We start from the raw sequence: 19917 nt of genomic DNA, 5'->3' as shown, positions 1-19917 counted from the left end.
TAATTTGTAATATAACAACTTTACATCTCAAAGGAATACAAGCACAACAGTTTGCAGTCCCTTTTAAAGGAGGTGAATGACATGGAGGAGGTTGCATTGCCTGTGTAGGAGAAGCTTACATTATTTTTTTTTTCCATGAGGATATATTAATATTGTTGCTATCAACTTGCTTTTGTACATATATAAATGACTTTTGGAAAATACTTTTAAAAGGCAGCATTTTTCATGTGCCAAATTACACATGCTAAATATCTGATACTGGCAATAGCAAATGCTAATATTTCCTAAGCATGAAAAATGAACTCTCTTTCCCCCACAAGTTCTCAATAGCAACAGTTCTCATTGGAACCAGTGATCAGAGGTTATTATCATTCCATCAAACAATCTGTATCCTTCTAATTAAATAGTAAAGCATCTGAAAATCTGCTCATTATGAGTCTCCATCCTGTTTATTTTGAAGCTGGCAAAAAGACTTACAGTTAGTTCACTCTACCCTGAATAGGGCTTGTGGTAAAGAAATTGCATTAGTTAAATAATTCTCAACACTGCAATCTTGGATATCCTTCCATAGCTTTGTACTGAGATGCTGGGAGTCTGTTAAGTGGTGTCATGGTTGGTGACTGAAGTAAAAAAAAACCTTTAAAAAAGTAAGAAAGGTGAAAGAAGAGAGTTCACTGGGGAAAAGGAGACAAATGGGGGGGGGGGGGGGGGGGAACTGCATTATCCAGACAGTGCACTGAGGCACAGAGTCCCTCTAAGAGATTACACCCAGCTCCCAATGAACTTAAGGAATTCCAGAAGAATTCCACTGACTCTATGTTAAACAGCTCCAAAAAGCTAAAAATTCACTCAAAAATACCAGGGGTCATAAGGGTTGAGCAGCAGCCTTAGTGATCCTCCCTACCCTTCCTGTATTTTGCTCACTCTCTGCTTTGGATCCCCACTTAATGCCTCAGTTGCTTTCTTGGATCATGCTGAGGAGTAATTTTGCCTCTGATTTCCCCAAAATTTCCTTTGGTAAATCCTCATCTGTCAGTATTTGTCTGTCTATTCGTGGCTTTCTCCTTCCCTTTTGCAAATCTGGTCTGTCTGAACCTGCCCCTTGCAGGTTCCCAGGTCACTCTTCTTTGGGAACTTCTTTCCTGTTAGACCTGCCCATCTCTAGGCTGTTCACAAACCTTGCAGGAAAAAAGGAAAAATACCCAATGCAGAGCAGGTTCCCAGTTTGAAGGGAGGAAAAAACCAAACCAGAATTCTGTCTACTCAAAAATTCACTCTTCAAATGTTGTTACAAATCTCAGCCCTCACTAGACCTGCAATATCCCTAATCAGTTCCTTCAAAAGCACTAAAATTTATTTCTTCCTCCTCAAACTTCTGCTCCTATTTACTCACTGCTTTGCCACTGCCTTAATATCCACTAACTTCACATTTATCAATTTTAGTATTTAATTTTTGTCAGAAAGATCTTCCCCATCCTTCATGCTACCTATTTACCTTGTTTACTCCTGCAACCACATTTATTTCAATAGAACTTATATTAAATTTCATCTGTGTGGAAGAAACCTCTCTATTTCCCAACTCCTTTTTTGAAGGTGTTCGTGAGAAATATTTTTCTACCTGGTGTGGTTATAAAATTCCCTCGAACAAAAACCAGTTGTAACACGTTGGCATCTGGACAGCAAGTCCTAACAGAGCTCAAAATAAAACATTGTTCCAGATTGCATGCAGGATGTTTTCTATCACCATCTGTATGGCAGGTTATCTTCAGTCAAGTCAGAAGTTTTCCTTATCTCTCTCTTTGAGTGACCACAATCACACCTTCCTTGGGAGGGGACACCTGCTGATAACAGCTATTGAATGTCCCTGCATGGCTGATAAGAACTACAGCATCCCATTGGGAGATGTGAGCCCAGAGGGAGGAGCCAAGCATTCCTACCCAGATATAATCCAGAGGTTTTGAGACACCAGCACAGCTTCTCCACTGGATTCCCCAGAGGAACAGCAGCTGCCTCTCCTTCCACTCGATCTTCAGAGGAAGAGACTGCACCTTTCTACAGCAGAACCAGCCCTGACACTGCAGGAGGGCTGAGCCACAATTCCAATGGGACTGCTGCCAACACCCTGACCCACAGGGTGTCAGGTTGGGTTCTGACTCTGGCAGTGTTGTTCTAGTGTACTGCATTGTTTATTTTATCCTTTTTTGTTTCCTTTCCCTATTAAAGAATTGTTATTTCCTGCTCCCATATTTTTTGCCTGAGAGCCCCTTAATTTAAAATTTATGGCAATTCGGAGGGGTTTACATTCTCCATTTCAGGGGAGGCTCCTGCCTTCCTTAGCAGACTCCTGCCTTTCCAAACCATGACACACATTATAAAAAATACAGGCTGTGTGCTGAGAGGCATCAGTTCCTGCTAGAGCCAACATGTGCTGAGAGAAATTAATGTTTCTGTGCTGAAGCCATGCAGGAGGAACGAGCTCACCAGCAGCTTGCTTGTCCTTCCTCCCAGGGTGATGCTGAGTGATGCTGTGGCAGTGCTTTAGCAGTGCCATGATCTCACTAATGGTGATAATGGAAAGGTCCTGACACTCACAAACAGCTCTGTTTAGGGAAGCTCTGGCAGGAAAGGGTCAGAAAGAGACTGACAACAGTTCAAATGTACCATTTAACACATCAAGGTGCAGAACTGTGCGTGCTCCCAGCAGACAGCAATCCCTTCAGGGTTATTAGAACACTTCCTAGAAACCATTCTGGTCTTTGATATAATTTCTTTATACCCTGTGAGCTCACTGAAGGCTGCACATCCTTGCTGAGCTTGATTTCAGTACCAAAACTCCACCTCCCTCTAAGTGGAAGGATGGTTCTGCTGACCTCTGACAACAGCACATGAGGACAAATTCTCTCTCACCTTTACAACGGCAATGACACAGAATTAAAAACTGGGATGCAACTTCCTCTCAGCAGAAGTCTCCTCGAGAGGTAAATGTTCTTAATTAAATCTACTTTTTATATCATTGAATAAAAGCAAGTGCTTTTATTCTACTTAATTGATAGGTCTGCAATTTCCCCACAGACTTAGGTCAAACAGTCCCCCATTGTTTCTATTTCATCCAAAACCAGTACATCCCATCCCAAAGGAAAGGTTTTACTGGGTGTTACAACACAGGAACACGAGACAGAGCAAATATTTGGTAAGAATCACTCTTAAAACTCACGGATTTAAATTGCTACATGTAGGAAATCAGTTCATGGTCTTCATTGCTGAATAAGCAAGATTTTCTACATATACACAGGTGGGATTTAGTTACTGACAGCCCAGACCTAACACAAGGCAGTAAAAATATATGGGTAACAACATATTCCTCCAAGAGACACCCAAATCCTGGTGCTGGGCTGTGAGCAGCATCACAGAATGAGTTACAGGGGTGGCTTAGGGCCTGGAGAGAGTAAAACAGAAATTGAAGGCTGGAAGGACAGAAAAGACTCCCTCTTGTTCCTTGAAAGGTTACATCCCTCCCAAAGTTGCATTCATTAATAGGTTAAAAGTGTGCACTTTCTTGGAAACCTCAACATTGGCATGCACATCCATGTTAATAAACCCAACATCCATGAAATAAACCCAACACCTGCAGTCAATCCCAAAAAAACCTCAGGTTAGCATCAAGCAGGGATGGAATTCTGGAAATGGGGAGGAATTATTTACAACTACAAGACAGAATTTGAAAGCACAGACAGGAGGCTGCAGAGTAAATAGCAAAAAGAAAAACACATGGGGAAACTTTCCAGAGATCCCTTTCTCTTTAGACCTTAACAGCTGAGAAATTACTTGGAGCTCATTAACGAGCCACAGACTAATCTATTTACTTGTATGCAAGTGAAAGAGTGGGGAAAAACATATTTGACTCATTCTTAGTAATTTCCCCTGCATAAAATATTTTTGGAGGAAAAAAAATATACAGGCAGCTGAGCCAATTTTTTTCTCCCTCTCAGACAAAACTGAATCATGATTCATCATATACACAGATGAATTTTAATTTATTCCTTTAACAAGTTTCTTTTTTGTATTTTCTTGTAAGCAAGAATTAATACACTCAGACACGGGGAAATGTTAATTTTACTGCCTCGCCTTTCAAATTTACAAATGTTGAGTCTAACTCCTGCTGGCACCATTCTGGCCTGCAGGGAGAAGAGACAAATGCCTGACCTATGCACAGAGGGTCTCTGGCCTTTCTGGAGGTCAGCCGTAGCTTCACATCTCCCATCTCCTGAACAGAATTAAAGCATCCTGCCCATCCAGTGTGGGTTATCACCTTCCAGAAGGAAAGCTGCTGGATAATTATCCATTCCTGCTGTAACTCCATGGTGCCACTCACAAAAAGACAAAGGTGACACAGGAAAGCATTTGGCCTGTTAGAATCCCATAAAACTTCACTCAGTTCAGAGCAGCGCAAGTGGAATTTGGCCATCTGGAATTCCTGGATATATCTCCATGCTTGCCTGCTAAATGAGTATTTCACAGAGCAACACTAATGATGATGACCCTTCTGTTCTTCCAGTGAGAAGCTCAGATGCTCCTCCAGTTCCTGGAACAAAGGAACAGACTCATTTAGGTGTGGGAAGAGTCACCCATCCCTTATCTGTGCTGCAAGAGGAAAAGCAGAGATTCTGCTGTGATTTCTCAGTGAGTGGAGGGTGGTGGGGGATCCATCACATGCAGGGGAGTGATGCCCTGCACACCCTGAATGTAAGAATGAGGGATGAGGGACTCCAGGGACTCTCCAAAATGCAGTTTACTGTATCCAAGACATTACAGCAGCCCAGGGTTGTGGGTGACAGAGCTGAGCCCACAGCTGTCAGCTCCAGCTACAGGCAGGCCTGGAGACCCTTTGGTTTTGGTTACAATGCATTATAGACTTTTCTTTGCTGAGCATCTTCATACAGCAGAACCAATCTATACCTTAACTTTTATCTATAGCCTATCATAACTACTGTAATTACCATATTCATGTTACTGTTCTCCAGTCACTAAAAGTCAGTACATTGCAGTTTAAGCTAGAAGTTGGTTTTCAGTTTTCTTGCAGTGGAAAATTCTGAGACCTTTTTTCTACTTGCCACATTGGCAGGCTTGTTTGCCTGTGCTCTCTTCCTGCTTGGTAAAAACATCTTCTTGTTTGAGGTGGGTTTATCCTTTGCTCTAAGCCATAAAAACTCCTTCTAACTAACACACCCTTTGCCTCCTTGGTTATCCAGTGAGACTGGCTCAGCAATTCTTTTCTTCTATATCAAAACTTGCTTCCATCTCTATTCCTTCATCAGACTCTACATTCAAAAATCTTTCTGCTAAGCATCCATATCTGTGAGACTTTCTTGTCAAACTTCCATTCTTCCCAACACCTGAACAGCTCTGAGCTGGGCTCACTCACTGGGACACAGGATGCTCTCTAAGGCCACACTCAGAACTCACTTGGGCCTGAAAATCTAATCTCAAAACACCCACCACTTAGATGGAGGTTTAGATTGGTTCTCAGGAAACATTTCTTCACCAAAAGGGTGGGCAGATTTTGGAACAGGCTGCCCAGGGCAGCAGTAGAATCATCATCCCTGGGAACATTCAAAACTATGTCATGGAATGCTTGGGACCATGCTTTATTGGTGGCCTTGGCAGTGCTGGGGTAAAGGTTGGACTTGATGATCTTAGAGAGATTTTCCAACCTAAATGAGTCCATGGGAGATAAAAATGCACCAATTTCTATCAAAAAACACCCTTCAACCATAACAGGCCCTTTTGCTCTTTGCAGAAGAAGTTTTGTGGAACCAGGATGCAAAGTGAGGCCATTTGCACTTGCTAGGTAGCCTACAAGTGATGTCATTCTGGATATTATCATTTATTCCAAACCATTTTGCTAATCCATGCATTCTTCATACCCACACTTCTGTTTCCTAGACAATGCCCAGCTGGAAAACAGTGGAGCAAGAAACAGCAGAGATATGGAGCACTGAGAGATGCAGATCTATGTTTATACACACATCTACTCCATTTCTTTTGGAAAAATTATTGTTTATTTCTGTGAAAGCAAAGGAGCCCTTGCTCTCAGTGCTACAGAGATGAAACAAGTGAGCAGTCAGGCAGATGGGACCAGAAATTCAGCCTCTATGTGTTGATTATTTATCTGCTAAGCTGCAACAGGAAAACTTCACAAAGTAAACGTGGGATTGAAATCCAACAGGAAAGAATGCAGCTGCACAAATGCACAAGACACGATGCCTTTGCATTCAAATAGAATCATATTTAATACAATTAAAGTAATTACTTCAGTCTAGTCAGCCTTGGTTAAGTCTCCATTGGAGTTAATTAGCAAATGAGAGTAAAATACTTTGAACTTTAAATGTTAAATACTTTCATTATTAATATTATTCTCGCAACTGCTGCCAGAGCAGCCTGGTCCTAGCTCTTTGGAATGCTGCAAAGTGGTAAATAAGAACAGTACTTTTGCCTGGTTGATTTAAACACATTTCTTTGTTGTGCTAACCAAGCATCTCAAAAAAGACCCAGAAAAGAGCTCAAGTCCTGCTCTCACAGGATCCCATTCTGGCTCGGGTTGGTCTTGTGTCATCCAGCACTGCCATGCAGAGTCTTGAAACCTTGCTTGGTAGCACAACTTCACACAAATACCTCCCAAAAGGTGAGAAAATAATGACTAAAGCACAGGGAAGACAAAAGACAATTAAGAAAGGTTAAAAGGACTGGGTCACATTCCTGCAGAATAAGGATTTAACTGCATACTACTAGATAGGCGAGGTTATAAGAGAGCAACAACTGATTATTTTCCCTATTCAAAAATGGAAAAAAAAAAACAAAAAAAGAGTTGAAGCCACAGAAAGGAAAATGAAGGTTTGAGAACCTCTACAATTCAAGCAGTGGAACAAACAGCCCAAAAGCTGCAGAATACTCATCACTGAGGGTATTCAGGCTTAAGTAAACACCCATCTGTTAGAGAATATTTTGTTATAATCACTCCTGCTATTGTGCAAGGAGGTGGAACCAAAGTCCCACTGAAATCTGGGGGTTGGATACCTACGATTCATGTGTTCTGCGTTTTTGAAACATTTATTCAGAACAAACATCTGGTTCTTAATCCCCCAATTAACACTGTTTCCAGCCCTAAGGAATTAATCACAGAATTCATGGGAAACACTTTATTTGCTGGCAACAGTAAAACAAATTGCCTACAAACTTCTACATTGCTAATGGAGCAGTTTAATTTGCTTCTTTTTTTCTTTTTGACATTTTAATTAAAAAAAATAAAGACCAGAAAGACATCCCTGGGCAGAGACCTTTGCAGCAGAGAATTACACAGCTCTGGGGACTTGAGGCTCTCATTCATGGTACTGACCTCCTTTGAAGAGCACTCTGAGCTCTAGCAGTGAAAAGGACTTTAAAAAGTGCTAGACAGCATCATTAGTATTCAGGAGGACTCAGTTCTGTGGCTTGGTAGAATTCAAAGGGGGCTGCTGGTACTTAGGAAAGCCAAAACGTTTTCCAGAGGAAAGGGCTGAGCAGCTGGGGGCTGGCCATGCTTCCAGCACTGCAGGCTGACTCAGTGTCACTGAACCAACCTAATTCCTGCTCCCTTTTTGTTTTCACCACTTCCACAATGCAGAATTTAAACCTATTTCCAGCTATAAAAGCAAGGCAGTGTTTAAAATAGGGTTCCAACATAAAGACTTGCATTACTACCTCCCAGAGCCCTGCTGGCACTCCTGCCACCGCTCCCTGTGCTCTGGGTGCTTATTCCATGAACACCTCTTTGTTAGCACCTCTTACACCCTGCAGCTCAGTGGATTTACACCCTGCTTCTCTCAGTTGCTGTGGAGGAATTCAATGGAATGAAAAGTCAACCATCACATGTTCTGGGGCTCCAGCTTTAAAGATGTCCCTGCCTGTAGGAGTGGAACATGCTGTTCCTTCAGTTCATCCACCTGGCTTTGCCTCTACATGAATATTAAGTAAACAGCTTTTATTCCCACCAAACAGCTTTTCAAAGAGTAACCAACACAAACATCACAATTCTAGCCAGCAACAGACTCAATAATAGCTCCAAAAATCTCACCAGCTTCAGGGGGTCTGATTAAGCACTGCAAATTACTCCAACTTGGACAGCTCCTGAAAACCTGGGGTTTGTTCCACCAGGCCCTTCTGTACCCATTTTCTGTAGTCCATGATCTTCCACCTACTGATTTTGCCCTTGGTTCTGTGTGAAAAGCCCTGTGATATCAACCAGTCACATCATGACTCAATTTCACTCATGCTCAAACCTTCCTACATAGTATTTCTTTATCAGCACATTCCCACTTGATGGCTGCTTTACCTTTGCCTTTTAACTTCAATAAAATTTTCTGCATTTTTTTTTTGTTTCAGGTCTAACCTTTATTCAATTGGCAGCTGCTGGAGTAGATATTTTTATAGATTTTTTTTAATTATTATTATTATACCAGATATCAAGGAAAGGGGGAAACCACAAGTGTTTGGGGACACTAAACTATGATGTTCTGGGGTTGGCATGGGGGTTTTTGGTGTACATGGAGTGGTTTGCTTGGGGTTGGGGTTTTTTGGGTAGGTTTGTTGTTTTGGTTTGTTTTCATCATGTCATTCCAGGCTGCTGCTTTTTTTGTTTAGATTGGATATCAGGAAAAATTTCTTTGTTGGAAAGGTTGTCAAGCACTGGAACAGCTGCCCAGGGAAGTGGTGAGGTGATCATCCCTGCAAACATTCATAAAATGAGGAGATGTGGCACATTCATAAAACACAGAGAAGTGGGAGCAGGGTTTGGGGATGGGATAACGGTTGGAGTCAATAACCTCAGAGGGCTTCTCCAGCTCTGTGATTTCTGCTGACCCCTCCATGGTTCCAGGGTATTTCAGATGACAATACACCTCCATAAGGAAGCCAGGAAGGGTTTACTTTGACATTTGGAGTTAACAAAGCATTGAACTCATGCAGTGCAAGCAATATAAACCTTCCCATTTGTTCCAGATTCTCAACTGCATCAAAACTGTGTAAATTCCAACTCCTTCCCTCTGGAATCAGATAACTAAAAGATTTGCCATGTCTCTCCAGCTTGGTCTTTACCAAGGACACAAAATAAGGACACAACAATGAACCAAAAGCTGAAGAGCCCCACAGATAAAATTACCATCATTTAAAACACAACAACATCCAGAATCATGAAAAACACTCTTACAGGCAGGACCAAAAACCTGCAACCTCCACAATTAACCCTTTGGAGGATGCCACAGCCAAACCAGTAGTACCAGGTGTGACACACTTTGAAGGCTCCTATTCTGAGCAATTTCCAATGATAAAATGGTTTAAAACCCACAAGACTTAACCAGCTTTCAGTGCTGAGGAAGCCCAGCCAGGCTGGTGTCTCCTGAGCTGGTTTTTACTGACAAGCACCCAGGAATGGGCTCTGGGCTGTCTGTCAGGGGCTGTGGCAGGGAGCTATTGCTGTCTCAGCTCCTCACCATGTCCTTCCAGGCAGCCAGCAATTACAAGTCTCTTATCCCAATAATTACAGGCATAAGAACATGTCTTGAACAACATTATATTCTCTTCTTCCATGTAGTTCGTGCTCTCACAGTGTAATGCACTAACCAGAACAATTATTTCTTTTTTTAGGAGTGAAATCAAAGTCTTAACTGGCTGATAAAGTCTTTTGGCCACTGTGTGGCTGAAAGAGACTTGCATTGCTATTTCAGGTGGCAACCAGCATGGACAAAATAGGATTTTTAGTGAACTTTAAAGTGTTTTCTTAAATCAAGTTTTTGTGTCCATGTAAACAAAGCATTTCATGTGAGAGAATTCATTCCCATAATGGTAACTTCCAATGGAAAACAAAACTTGGAAATTATCACCACCGTGAGCTCTGCTAAGAATATTCCGATTATCACATGGAAGTCTACACTATACTCAGTACATATTAGTAAATTAGAAACTCTGGTAACTCTCACTGCTGGAAATGTTTTTCGTGCATATGAAAATTCTCCTGTCTCAAGTCCCAGCCTAATCAAGCATTAGCTACCACAACTAATTCTCTAGACAAGGAACTTTCTTGTCTTTCTCAAAATTGGAATTTGAAACAATCAGTTGAGAGCTAAATGGTAACTGCAATGTCCAACATTTCCACGTATTTTAAAGCTTTACTTCTGGCCTGTCCAACATGAACCTCCCCAGATAACTCTGTCATCCAGAAACATGCCAAAAGCTGGCTGAACTTTAGAGTTTTATATCCAAAACATTTCCTCTCTTTTAAATGAGAAACAAAAAAAGAATAAGAAATGTAAAACAGTTCTTCAAGGATATCCAATGGCAAAGAGTCACCTCACATCTATGAATTCTGTTGCCAGAATACTTTGAACACAAAATTAACATTTTATCACAGAGTAAAATCCTCCTTTGCTATTGTGTGTACCCAGAGCCAGCACACACATCCACAGCAATAACACCTGAATATCTCCAAGAATTGCATCTCATCAGTGCTGATGAGGCTCCTCACCCACCAGTTGGGACAGCAGGATCCATTGTTGGCTTTTCCCAGGTGTTGATCTGCTCCCAGGTAAATCCATTGGTTCCCAAGGCGACGCTATAACCACAGTTACTGTAGTGCTCATCGAATGAACAACCACCTACAACCAAGAAAAATGAAAACATTTCTCAGTTAATTTTCTCTCTCTCTTTGTGGTAGGCCATTTACTTAGATATTTTGTATCCAAGCTTACACAGGAAATAAAAATAAAACTAATTTCCTAACCATTATTTTTCATGCAGCTCCAAGGATGATGTCCAAAAAATATCTTTGTAATTTCCATGTTTTATATCCACTGGAAGCCCTTGTTTTCTTCCATCCACACTACTGCTTCTGAGATCAGTCCCCCTTTATTTCAACCTGTTATTTTCAAGGACAATTCTACAGGATACCTCTGTGCAAGAATATTTGCATGAACCTTCAAGAAAGATATTTAAAAAAAAAAAAAATCAGGAAAAGGAAGGAGGAATAGAAATTACAAAAAAGCACAGCAGCACTGTTCCTACAGCAATGTCTTGTTTTGTCATGCTTTTAAGCCTTGGTTATATTTAACCTGGCTTTAACCATCTCCTAAACTTAACAACACAAATTTCTGTGCAGTCCATGAACACACAGAACTTCCTCAAGATCTTTCAAATCAATACTTTTGAGCATGGCCCTGTACTTTCTGAACAGGGGAATGAGAAGCAGCAGATATCAACTGGCATTCACACCTTCCACACTGCTGACTGAAAGATCTTTACTGCAATTCCTGAAATACTTGGAAGAAGTTAACTCTCATAAATGCATTGGCAGCTGCCTGAACACCTGTGAATCAAAGAAAATTCAGGATCTGTGGAATGAAATGTTGTATTCCAGTGCAGATCTTTGAAACTTGGGTCACACAGAGGAACAGAGAATGTTTATTCAATAGGATGTTCCTACTCTGATGTCCCTTATGATCTCATGCACCTTAACCTCCACCCAACCCAGCCTGCCAAAGTATTTCACTGCTGGATCAGGGATCTGGGTAACTCAGTTTAGACTTGAATCATGCCCAAGGTGTGTCTATAAAGATTTGGTTTCCTCTTAGGGAAGAAAGGATCACTGTTCTCTGTAGATCCCAGTCCACCTGGAAGAACTGGAACTGAGCATTTCCAAAGGAACTAGGCACAGGTAACACATCAGGGCTGCACAGTGCTCAGGGCAACGTCCCTTGCTCTGCCAGCCAAGCACCAAGGGCTCCTGATGATGCTCAGGTTTAGCTTTTGTATTTTTCACATCCTGTGCTGCTTTAGTGTGTGGGTCTGGGCTTCATATGAGGGGATGGTGAGCTCTGTGCACAGAGCAGGGAGACAAAACAATTCCTGCTCCAGCTGGGGACCAAGGACAAATGACCCAAATCTCAGCCCAGGATCACAAACACCGTGGGCTGGAGAGAGAAAAACAAGCAGGGTGGGACTGCCTGGGCTAAAGCTGGAATGGGACAATGAACTGCAAGGTGCAAATGGAGCAGAACTGATCACAGTGACAGACCCCGTGCCCGGTCGTGCATTTTGGGGCCATTTTGGTTCATCTTGGGTGCAGCCCTGGCTGGGCTCTTGTGCTGCCCAAGGTGGATCCATGGAGGCCTTTTAATAAATCCCTGCTTTATTCTTTAGCTCTGTCCAGCCTCTGTTCCAGGCCAGCCCTCACAGGGCATCACTGACACCAACCAGAGCTGTATGGACAGAGAAATTCCTGACTCCTCCCTCCTTCTCACAGCTGCACTCACACAATAAACACCTGGCACATCACTGACCTGCGTTCCTCTGCAATGAAGGGTTACACAGCACTGAAGACATTAAAGCCTTCTTTAATTTTCAACCATATTACCCAAGCCCAAACTTCCTCTCAGTCCTATGGAACTCCTCACAAATTACAAAATATATTTCATGTCATTAATAGTTCTCAATCCCTTACACTGTTAAATGATTCTCTGTGCACTCCAACTGTGATTGATTGTTTAAATGGTTCTACAAACTTCACCAAATATTTCTAGTCAAGTATATTCTAGGAAGGTTTGCTGGATAGAGTACCTGACACCACAAAATACTCTGTTGCTGAGAAAAGTTCAAAGAGATAAAGCTTGCCCTAAAAAATTAAAACTTGTATATATTACATATTTTCATCACTTAATAGATTTTATGACCCTTGAAAACATGCCTGTTTGAGTAGCTTCTGCAAATATTTCTGAGTTGTCATGATTTTATAATATTTAAATAACCGTTGTCTTTAATTTATCTCATTTGTGAAGCCTTCCCAGCTGTCAAAACAAGCAGGATTACACCTGCATAACTGTCTTTTTTTTTTTTTTAATTAATTTAGGTGAAAAAGTTCAAAATTACAATATTGAACAGGCTAAATAAAAAAAAAAAAATCTAAGGGAAGATCCAGGCAGCCTGGACTGTGTGGGAGTGAGCAGTGAAAGTCATTTTTATCCCAGTGAGCAGAACGAGAGGCAAAATCCAATCCTGTGCTCTCAGCCTGCATGGGGCAGTCTCATTTTAATGGATTCCCTTTAATTCAGACACAAACCATCCCCATGCCCCTGCTCTGCACACAGGGATGGGGATATATGGGAGCTGTTCCTTTGGAGGAATTGTAAACACATCCTCTGCTCCAGTCCAGCTCCTGTACACAGAGAAAATGGCACAGGAGCTGCTACAAAGCCCCAAAAGCAAAACAAGCAATAAGTAGCAAAATATGGGGCAGCAGTGCTCATTGAAGTGGGAATGTAATTGTCAATAGCCTGGCATAATCAGCTAAACAGGTGGTTTTATCCTCACTGAGGAAGATGGAGTGTGAGGAGCTGAAAAAGGGACACAGTGAGAACTTGTGGAAATTAATTGGGAGCATCTGCTGATACAAGACAACACCTGAGGAAGCTTTTCAAGTGCCTTGCCTGAAAGTCAAAGCTAACCTTGTAGTACAGCTGAATAGGAAAGGAAAGGATAAGCCATGGAGAGCTTTAAAAGCAGCAGCAGTAAGACACCTACATTTCAGAGAAAGAAAAGGTTAGTGGAGAAACCTCCAAACACAGAGTGACAGGGCAATAAGCCAGGAGGATTAATTTACTAGAGGCAGCAGAATTGGAACGTGGAGGTGAATTTGCAGGAAATGAGGACAAGGAGAAAAAGCTGGAGTTGATTTTAAGGGCTCACACGAGCAGATTGCCTGTGTGAATCCTGGGTGCCAAGAGGGGGGCAGTGCCCACCAGCTTCTTGCTCTGCTGTGTCCACTGAGAGCAGAATTAAAAACAAAATAAAGGCTCAGCTGGGAGCCAGAGCCACAGTGACTTGGGAGCCAAAAAGTCAACAACTCCCCTCTTCACACTGTTGTGTATTATGGAACAGGAAAGAAACCTCAGAAAGTGACAGTAAAGTAGTACAATATATCAGAACATCACAGACTTTGGGGTTACTTTAACAATCACAGAGTCACAGAATGGTTTGGGTTGGAAGGGATCTGAAAGCCCATCCAGTGCCACCCCTGCCACGACAGGGACACCTCCCACTGTCCCAGATGCTCCCAGCCCTGTCCAGCCTGGCCTTGGGCACTGCCAGGGATCCAGGGGCAGCCACAGCTGCTCTGGGCACCCTGTGCCAGGGCCTCATCATCCTCACAATCAAAAATTCTTCCTTATACTAAATCTTTGGTAAAGCCACGTAGCCACAGTGATTTGTGTTCTATTTGCCAAACAAGGACATCAGTGGTGGCCCTGCTTTGTGCAGGAGTTGGCAGATGTGACATTGCAGCTTTCCTTCCTGGCAGCCAAGTTCAGAAAACTGAAAAGATTTTAAGGACTTCACTGAAGTAGGAATAGTAACAAGTAGAAGTGTTGTTTTCACTGATGGCAGCATAAGCTTAATATTCAATATTTCCAAAGACACCCTACCTATGCAGATACTTTTATATGAGCTACACCCAAATAGGATGGAACAAAGTCAGGAAGAGGCTAGATCCATCCCCAAACAAAGTCATCCATGGCTGATATTTGACTGCTTAGAGGCAGAACAGGGCTATTCATTAACCTTGAAAAAATCATCCTCAAGTTGAAGGGAAAGGAAGACCAACCACTGGATGAATTTAGTTACCAGGTCTGCAAGTTATCATTTCAATCACAAATCACAGAGCAGCTTGAGGAAAATGACAACATTTACACAATCACTACAGTGGGGTGCTGGGTCTTCATAAATTGTCAGCAAGAATGAGGATTTTTGGGAAAGATTTTTGGGATCTTTGGAACCTTTTTCCTGCTTGGCTAAAAATTACACAAATGCAGTTGCTCAGTGGGGCTGATGAAGAAATGGAGATGGCTTTGATGGCTTTGGAGAACACAGGTGGTGTTAAACCCTTTTCACAAAATGAAATCTAAGCAAGAAAGCTTTTCCCTTCCTGAAAAGGGTCATATTGAAGCAAATAATGGCTCACATAAGAAGGATAAAATATCCCTTGTTTTACACTGCGGGCTTGTAACAATGCCACTGCTCATCTGAGTGATGCTAATTAATCTTGAGCAGACCTATCATCAGTTACTGAGACTTGCCCCTGGATTATATGTAAACCAGCCTTGCATAAATTGAATGGCTCCTTTGAATATATAATTGAATTTGCAGAAGTGTGCGCCAGGGGGGTGTTTAAATAAGTGCACAAATATGATAAAAAGAACTTCACGCTATAATATCTAATTCAGTAAGCAAAAATAATGGCAGGGCACATTCCAATTAGTGTTTGATTTATTTATTTTAACAAATCCAATTAGTTGAATGTTTTATAAAGTCATCCAATGTCAAACTCTCACAGACTCACCAGATAAAAAACACAATACTTCTAAAAGGGGATAAAGAACACAGTGATGTGAGAAGCCTCAGTGGTTATCCTGTGGTTCTAAACACACACAGCAAACAGAGCAGCAGATAGAATTTGATCAGGCATTTACAGCAATCCCAAAGTGGGAAAGGGATAGAGACAATGAGAACATCAGTCTCATTGATCCACTCATTCCTCCAAAAAGAAGTAGTTAGTTCTCTCATTTACTAAAAACAAAAGAAATAAAAACAATAACCCCCAAACAGCAACAAAATGGGCAAAAGATAAGAAAGCATGAACACTTTTTAGTAAACATCCCTTTTGAAACTTCCATGAGAGCTGATATTTAGTCTATCAATTTTTATCTTAAACCCACAAAATGCAAAGCAAGTAAAGGAAGAAACAAATGCTGTTCGGATGAGGCAGTGCTTATGAACTATAAAACTCTACAAATTAAACCACCACTGTTTCTGATCATTCATTCTCATCCCTTCCAGAGACATTCTTGTTTACCAGGGCTGGAAAAGATTCATTTGGCTCATTAAAGTAACTCCTAGTGTGGGATTTATTGTATAAAAACCCATTTGTAACTTATTTTTCAGACTGTAGAATTCATACAGCAAATTCCTGAGAACTCTTATTGTATATTCTTCTGGAAGTGGGAGAGAATGAAGAATGAAAATGTACATGTAAAGCTTGTGCTGAGTTGCTTTAAGATGGGATAAATCAAGGAATATTGGAATTTCCTCACTCAGAAAGAGCAGTAAGTCCTCTATGTGCTTTCTAGTCCTTCCACAAAGATGAAGACAGAAGACATCAGACAAGTGAATTTCAACCTGCTCTTGCAACTGGCCAATTTCAATGAGTGCTTTATTATCCTAGCCAAATGTTTGTTCTACAGCCACACAGATTTTCAAAGAACAGGTTTCTGCAGAGAAAAAAAAGAGTCATCTTGACTGAGTCAAAGGGCACCATGTATTCAGGTGTATTTAAACTCAGACTCTACAAGGGAGACAAAGATGCTCTGACTCCCCAAACTGCAGGGAAAGCTTTGATCATTTTTTATGCCTCATTAGCTAACAGAGGATCCACACCAGGAGAAACTGGGAATAGATTCTCCAGTGTGTAAGAAGGAATAAACCCTGAGGTAAAGCATTCATAACTTCTTTTTCTGACGTCAGCTCTTTAAGAGCTGGGCTTAGACCTTGCACAGATTCAGGTGAGTCAGTCAAGCATTAAACACAACTCCCAGGCTTCTCAGCTGCTGGTGCTCACAGAAATGCTTCTCTTGAGGCACCCAGATGTTTGGGGTTCAGAAACAACCATCAGTATTCTCTCAAATAAACCCCACCTGCTTTGGTTTCTGCTGCAAGTATCAGTCCCCATGGTCAAAGAGAGATTCACCCACCTCAAGACAATTCTGTTCCTTGCCTTGACATCTCACTCTTTACATAGTCTTGATAAATTTACATGTAAGCAGAGACAGTTTTATCTATGCTCTGGAAGGTGACAGTTCTCTGAGATAACAGTAACAACTGCCTGGCCAAAGTTTGAAGCATTTTGTAAGAGCTGACTAAATTTCATTCATTCTTTTTACATGTTCTGTGCCCTGGCAATCCAGATTACAGGGGAAGCATACAGAGAGCTTGTCTTGATTTTTAAAAACAGCAATGAAAATTATTTCTCTTTAGAATTAATATATATATACACATATATACATATATATATATACACACACATATATATATATATGGTTTTGGGGTTTCTTTTGCCTAAATCAATGTATCCTGAATGTAGTTTAGAAATCTCTCCTCGGTTCAAAACTGGAATTGTGATGCCAAGTTCTATCAAGCCACTAAGGAAGACACTCACTATCAGCATATATTTATACATTTTCTAAGGCTTTTTCCAATTATACACCCTGTGACCTTGCTGTCTTTGCAGGTTCAGTGTTACCTATCTATTCCCACATGTTTTGAAGCAGCTCTGAGCAGTTTCCATGCACACACATCCCCCATGCTGGGATAAAATCAATAGTTGGAGGTTCCTTGCACAGGAACCTTGCTACAACCAAAATATTGCTTAAGGGATCACACCTGGTGTCCATGAGGAACATCACCAGTAACAGACAGGTGAAGCTTTGTCATGTGAACACCTTAAGTGCCCTCCCAGTAATAACAAGTTTTCTCCCAGCACTTTTCTGCAGAAGTGATGGTCCCAAATGTGCAGAGTTTATCAGTTCTGCTTCTAATCCCAATGGAGCAGAGCAAACCTCGTGGATCCTGACATGCATGGAATGAGTGTTTAAGCTCCATGCCCTGAACTTGTCAGTTTAAGCTGAGTTTTCAGCTTAAATTCATACTTACAGGTTTCTCTTTGCTGAATTTTCCCTCTGTGTCTCATCACTGAGCCCCAGACCTGCTCAAGCACTCATCACTAATTCTGCACTTCATAATCCACCACGGATCAGTGGAACCACTTTGAAGTATCCCAGGACTAAAACTAACAGTAAATGTCATTTGTTTCAATTTATATGTCCAAATCAAGGATGACTCATCTAACTTGCCTTGCAAAAATGTATGTCCTTTATTTAATACCAGGAATACATTTTTGCTACTGACAGCTGAGCTGTCACTATTCCAATAGCTCAATATTAACATTTTATTGCTTAAAGCATAAGTTAATATTAGAGATCTGTACATATCCCTAATCTGATTGAATTATTTTTTTCAAGCTGCTAAAATAGTCAGTTAATACCCTGCACCTTTCCAGAGAACCCTGACTTTCCAAGTTCACTTAGTTCCAGTCTGCTGCATCACACCAAGATTTATGCTAAGAATGTTCAGACTCGCCTGTCCCAAGGAAATGAAACTTGTAAAATTAACACAGGTTATCAAACCCATAAAAGATCCTTAAGCAGACATTCCCCACCAACTTTTCTCAATATTCTAACTAATAATCTTTCAATCTATAAATTTAATGGCTTTCCACCATTGAAGCAGACTCCTGCTTTAGTCATAGTAAGACAGAATGAAGATTTCTTTTTAAAACCACAGATTTGTAGTACACACTTGCTGCTATACTTGTAGACGAATATTTTTAAAAATCCTTACTTTGCTTCAATTCATTTTTTAAGTCACAGGACTTTTTTTTCCCTAAAATAATTCTGTTTTGTATTCCAAAAATACATCTTAAATTGTTAGCCACGACTGTTGAAGATGTGCTTAGTTATATTTGTCAGTAAAAGCTATCTGTGGGTGTTCATTGTTTTCTTTTTAAAAAGAAAAAAAGGAACATTACTTTTCTGTTTTTCCAGCATCTGAAAATTTTTAGGGCTAATTATTCAGTGGATCCTAACAGGCTTGTCCAACATTGTATTTATAGTGCATTTTTCCTAAATTTTCTCTATTGGCTTGCTTCATTCCAGCATTTCATCTGTCACATGGATACCTGTTCAAGCTGCACACTTAAATTACACCCTTTTTTACACTACAAGGCAGAAAAACCTGTCTGGGAGCAGCTGTTTCTCACTTATTTTATATTCCATTAACAAGCCTCTCATTCTCAATAAGCTTTTATACAAACTTCAAATTAATGTGTTTGAACTTCAAGCAAGAAGCAGCCATTGACTGACTCACATTATCTTTGGTGATGGATAAAATATTGTCTCAACAGTCACCATTCCAGGAATTCCAACAGCAACTACAAAACCTCCAATCCTTCCCCTTTCCCTGTTCTGCTGTTTTGGAGGAAGATCTCCTTCCAAAAGAGATGTTTCATTGGAAGTTGATGGTCATAAAACACAAGGATTAGTTTAAATAAGGGTAGGAAGTCTGGTTTCTTGCCACACCACCAAGCACAGAATAGAATTAAACACAATCTGGCTGCCATCAAATGTAACTAGCACAGACATACCCTTTTCAGAGAAGAATTTAAGTTTTTATTGGACTGTCTTTTTTATAATCATCCCATTAACTTCCCAAATGAGGCCAAGGGAAGTAAATTAACTCAGTGCTGAACTTTCAAAATGAATCTTACTTTGCACTCACAGAAAACTACCCACAGTCTTCATGAGGCCAGAAATGTCCATGTGCACACACACACATATCCCATCTTTCTAAACAGTTCCAAAAAGAACTATCAGAAGTTGAAATATTTTCCTGGGTTGATTCTTGATGAACAGTACTGATATTTTGTTTAAATTGCTTCCAAACACGTGCAATTAAAGATGCAGCACTGTGCAGGATGCCAAAAGCTCCTTGATATTTGAGCTACCATGCTTGACAAGTATTAGCTCAACTCACCCTGGTTAAATATCAGATTTAGATAAAAGGACAGCTATCATCTGTTATTGAGTATCAGCAAATAAAATCTAATTGGTTAATAACACAGTAGTAATAACTTGCAATGAGTCTTGCCACTGATATATCATGCTAAATTAAATAACTTTGTTATTGGAAGCTACTCTCAGAAATGGCTGTATAAATAACTTTTATTGAGTT

The 19917-nt window shown here is 40.8% G+C and overlaps 1 protein-coding gene across 1 annotated transcript in view; it reads right to left on the bottom strand.

Moving 5' to 3' along the window:
* The window catches only part of PTPRT (protein tyrosine phosphatase receptor type T), a 489127-nt gene that overhangs the window by 342946 nt on the left and 126264 nt on the right, over window positions 1–19917 (bottom strand). The window contains exon 2 of the mRNA XM_058814983.1: window positions 10560–10685. Within this exon, the coding sequence (XP_058670966.1) occupies window positions 10560–10685 (126 nt within the window). The remainder of the gene's footprint in view (window positions 1–10559; window positions 10686–19917) is intronic.

Source organism: Ammospiza caudacuta, chromosome 15 (genome assembly GCF_027887145.1).
Source record: "Ammospiza caudacuta isolate bAmmCau1 chromosome 15, bAmmCau1.pri, whole genome shotgun sequence".
Lineage (NCBI taxonomy): Eukaryota > Metazoa > Chordata > Aves > Passeriformes > Passerellidae > Ammospiza > Ammospiza caudacuta.
This window is presented reverse-complemented; position numbering and strand designations above follow the sequence as displayed.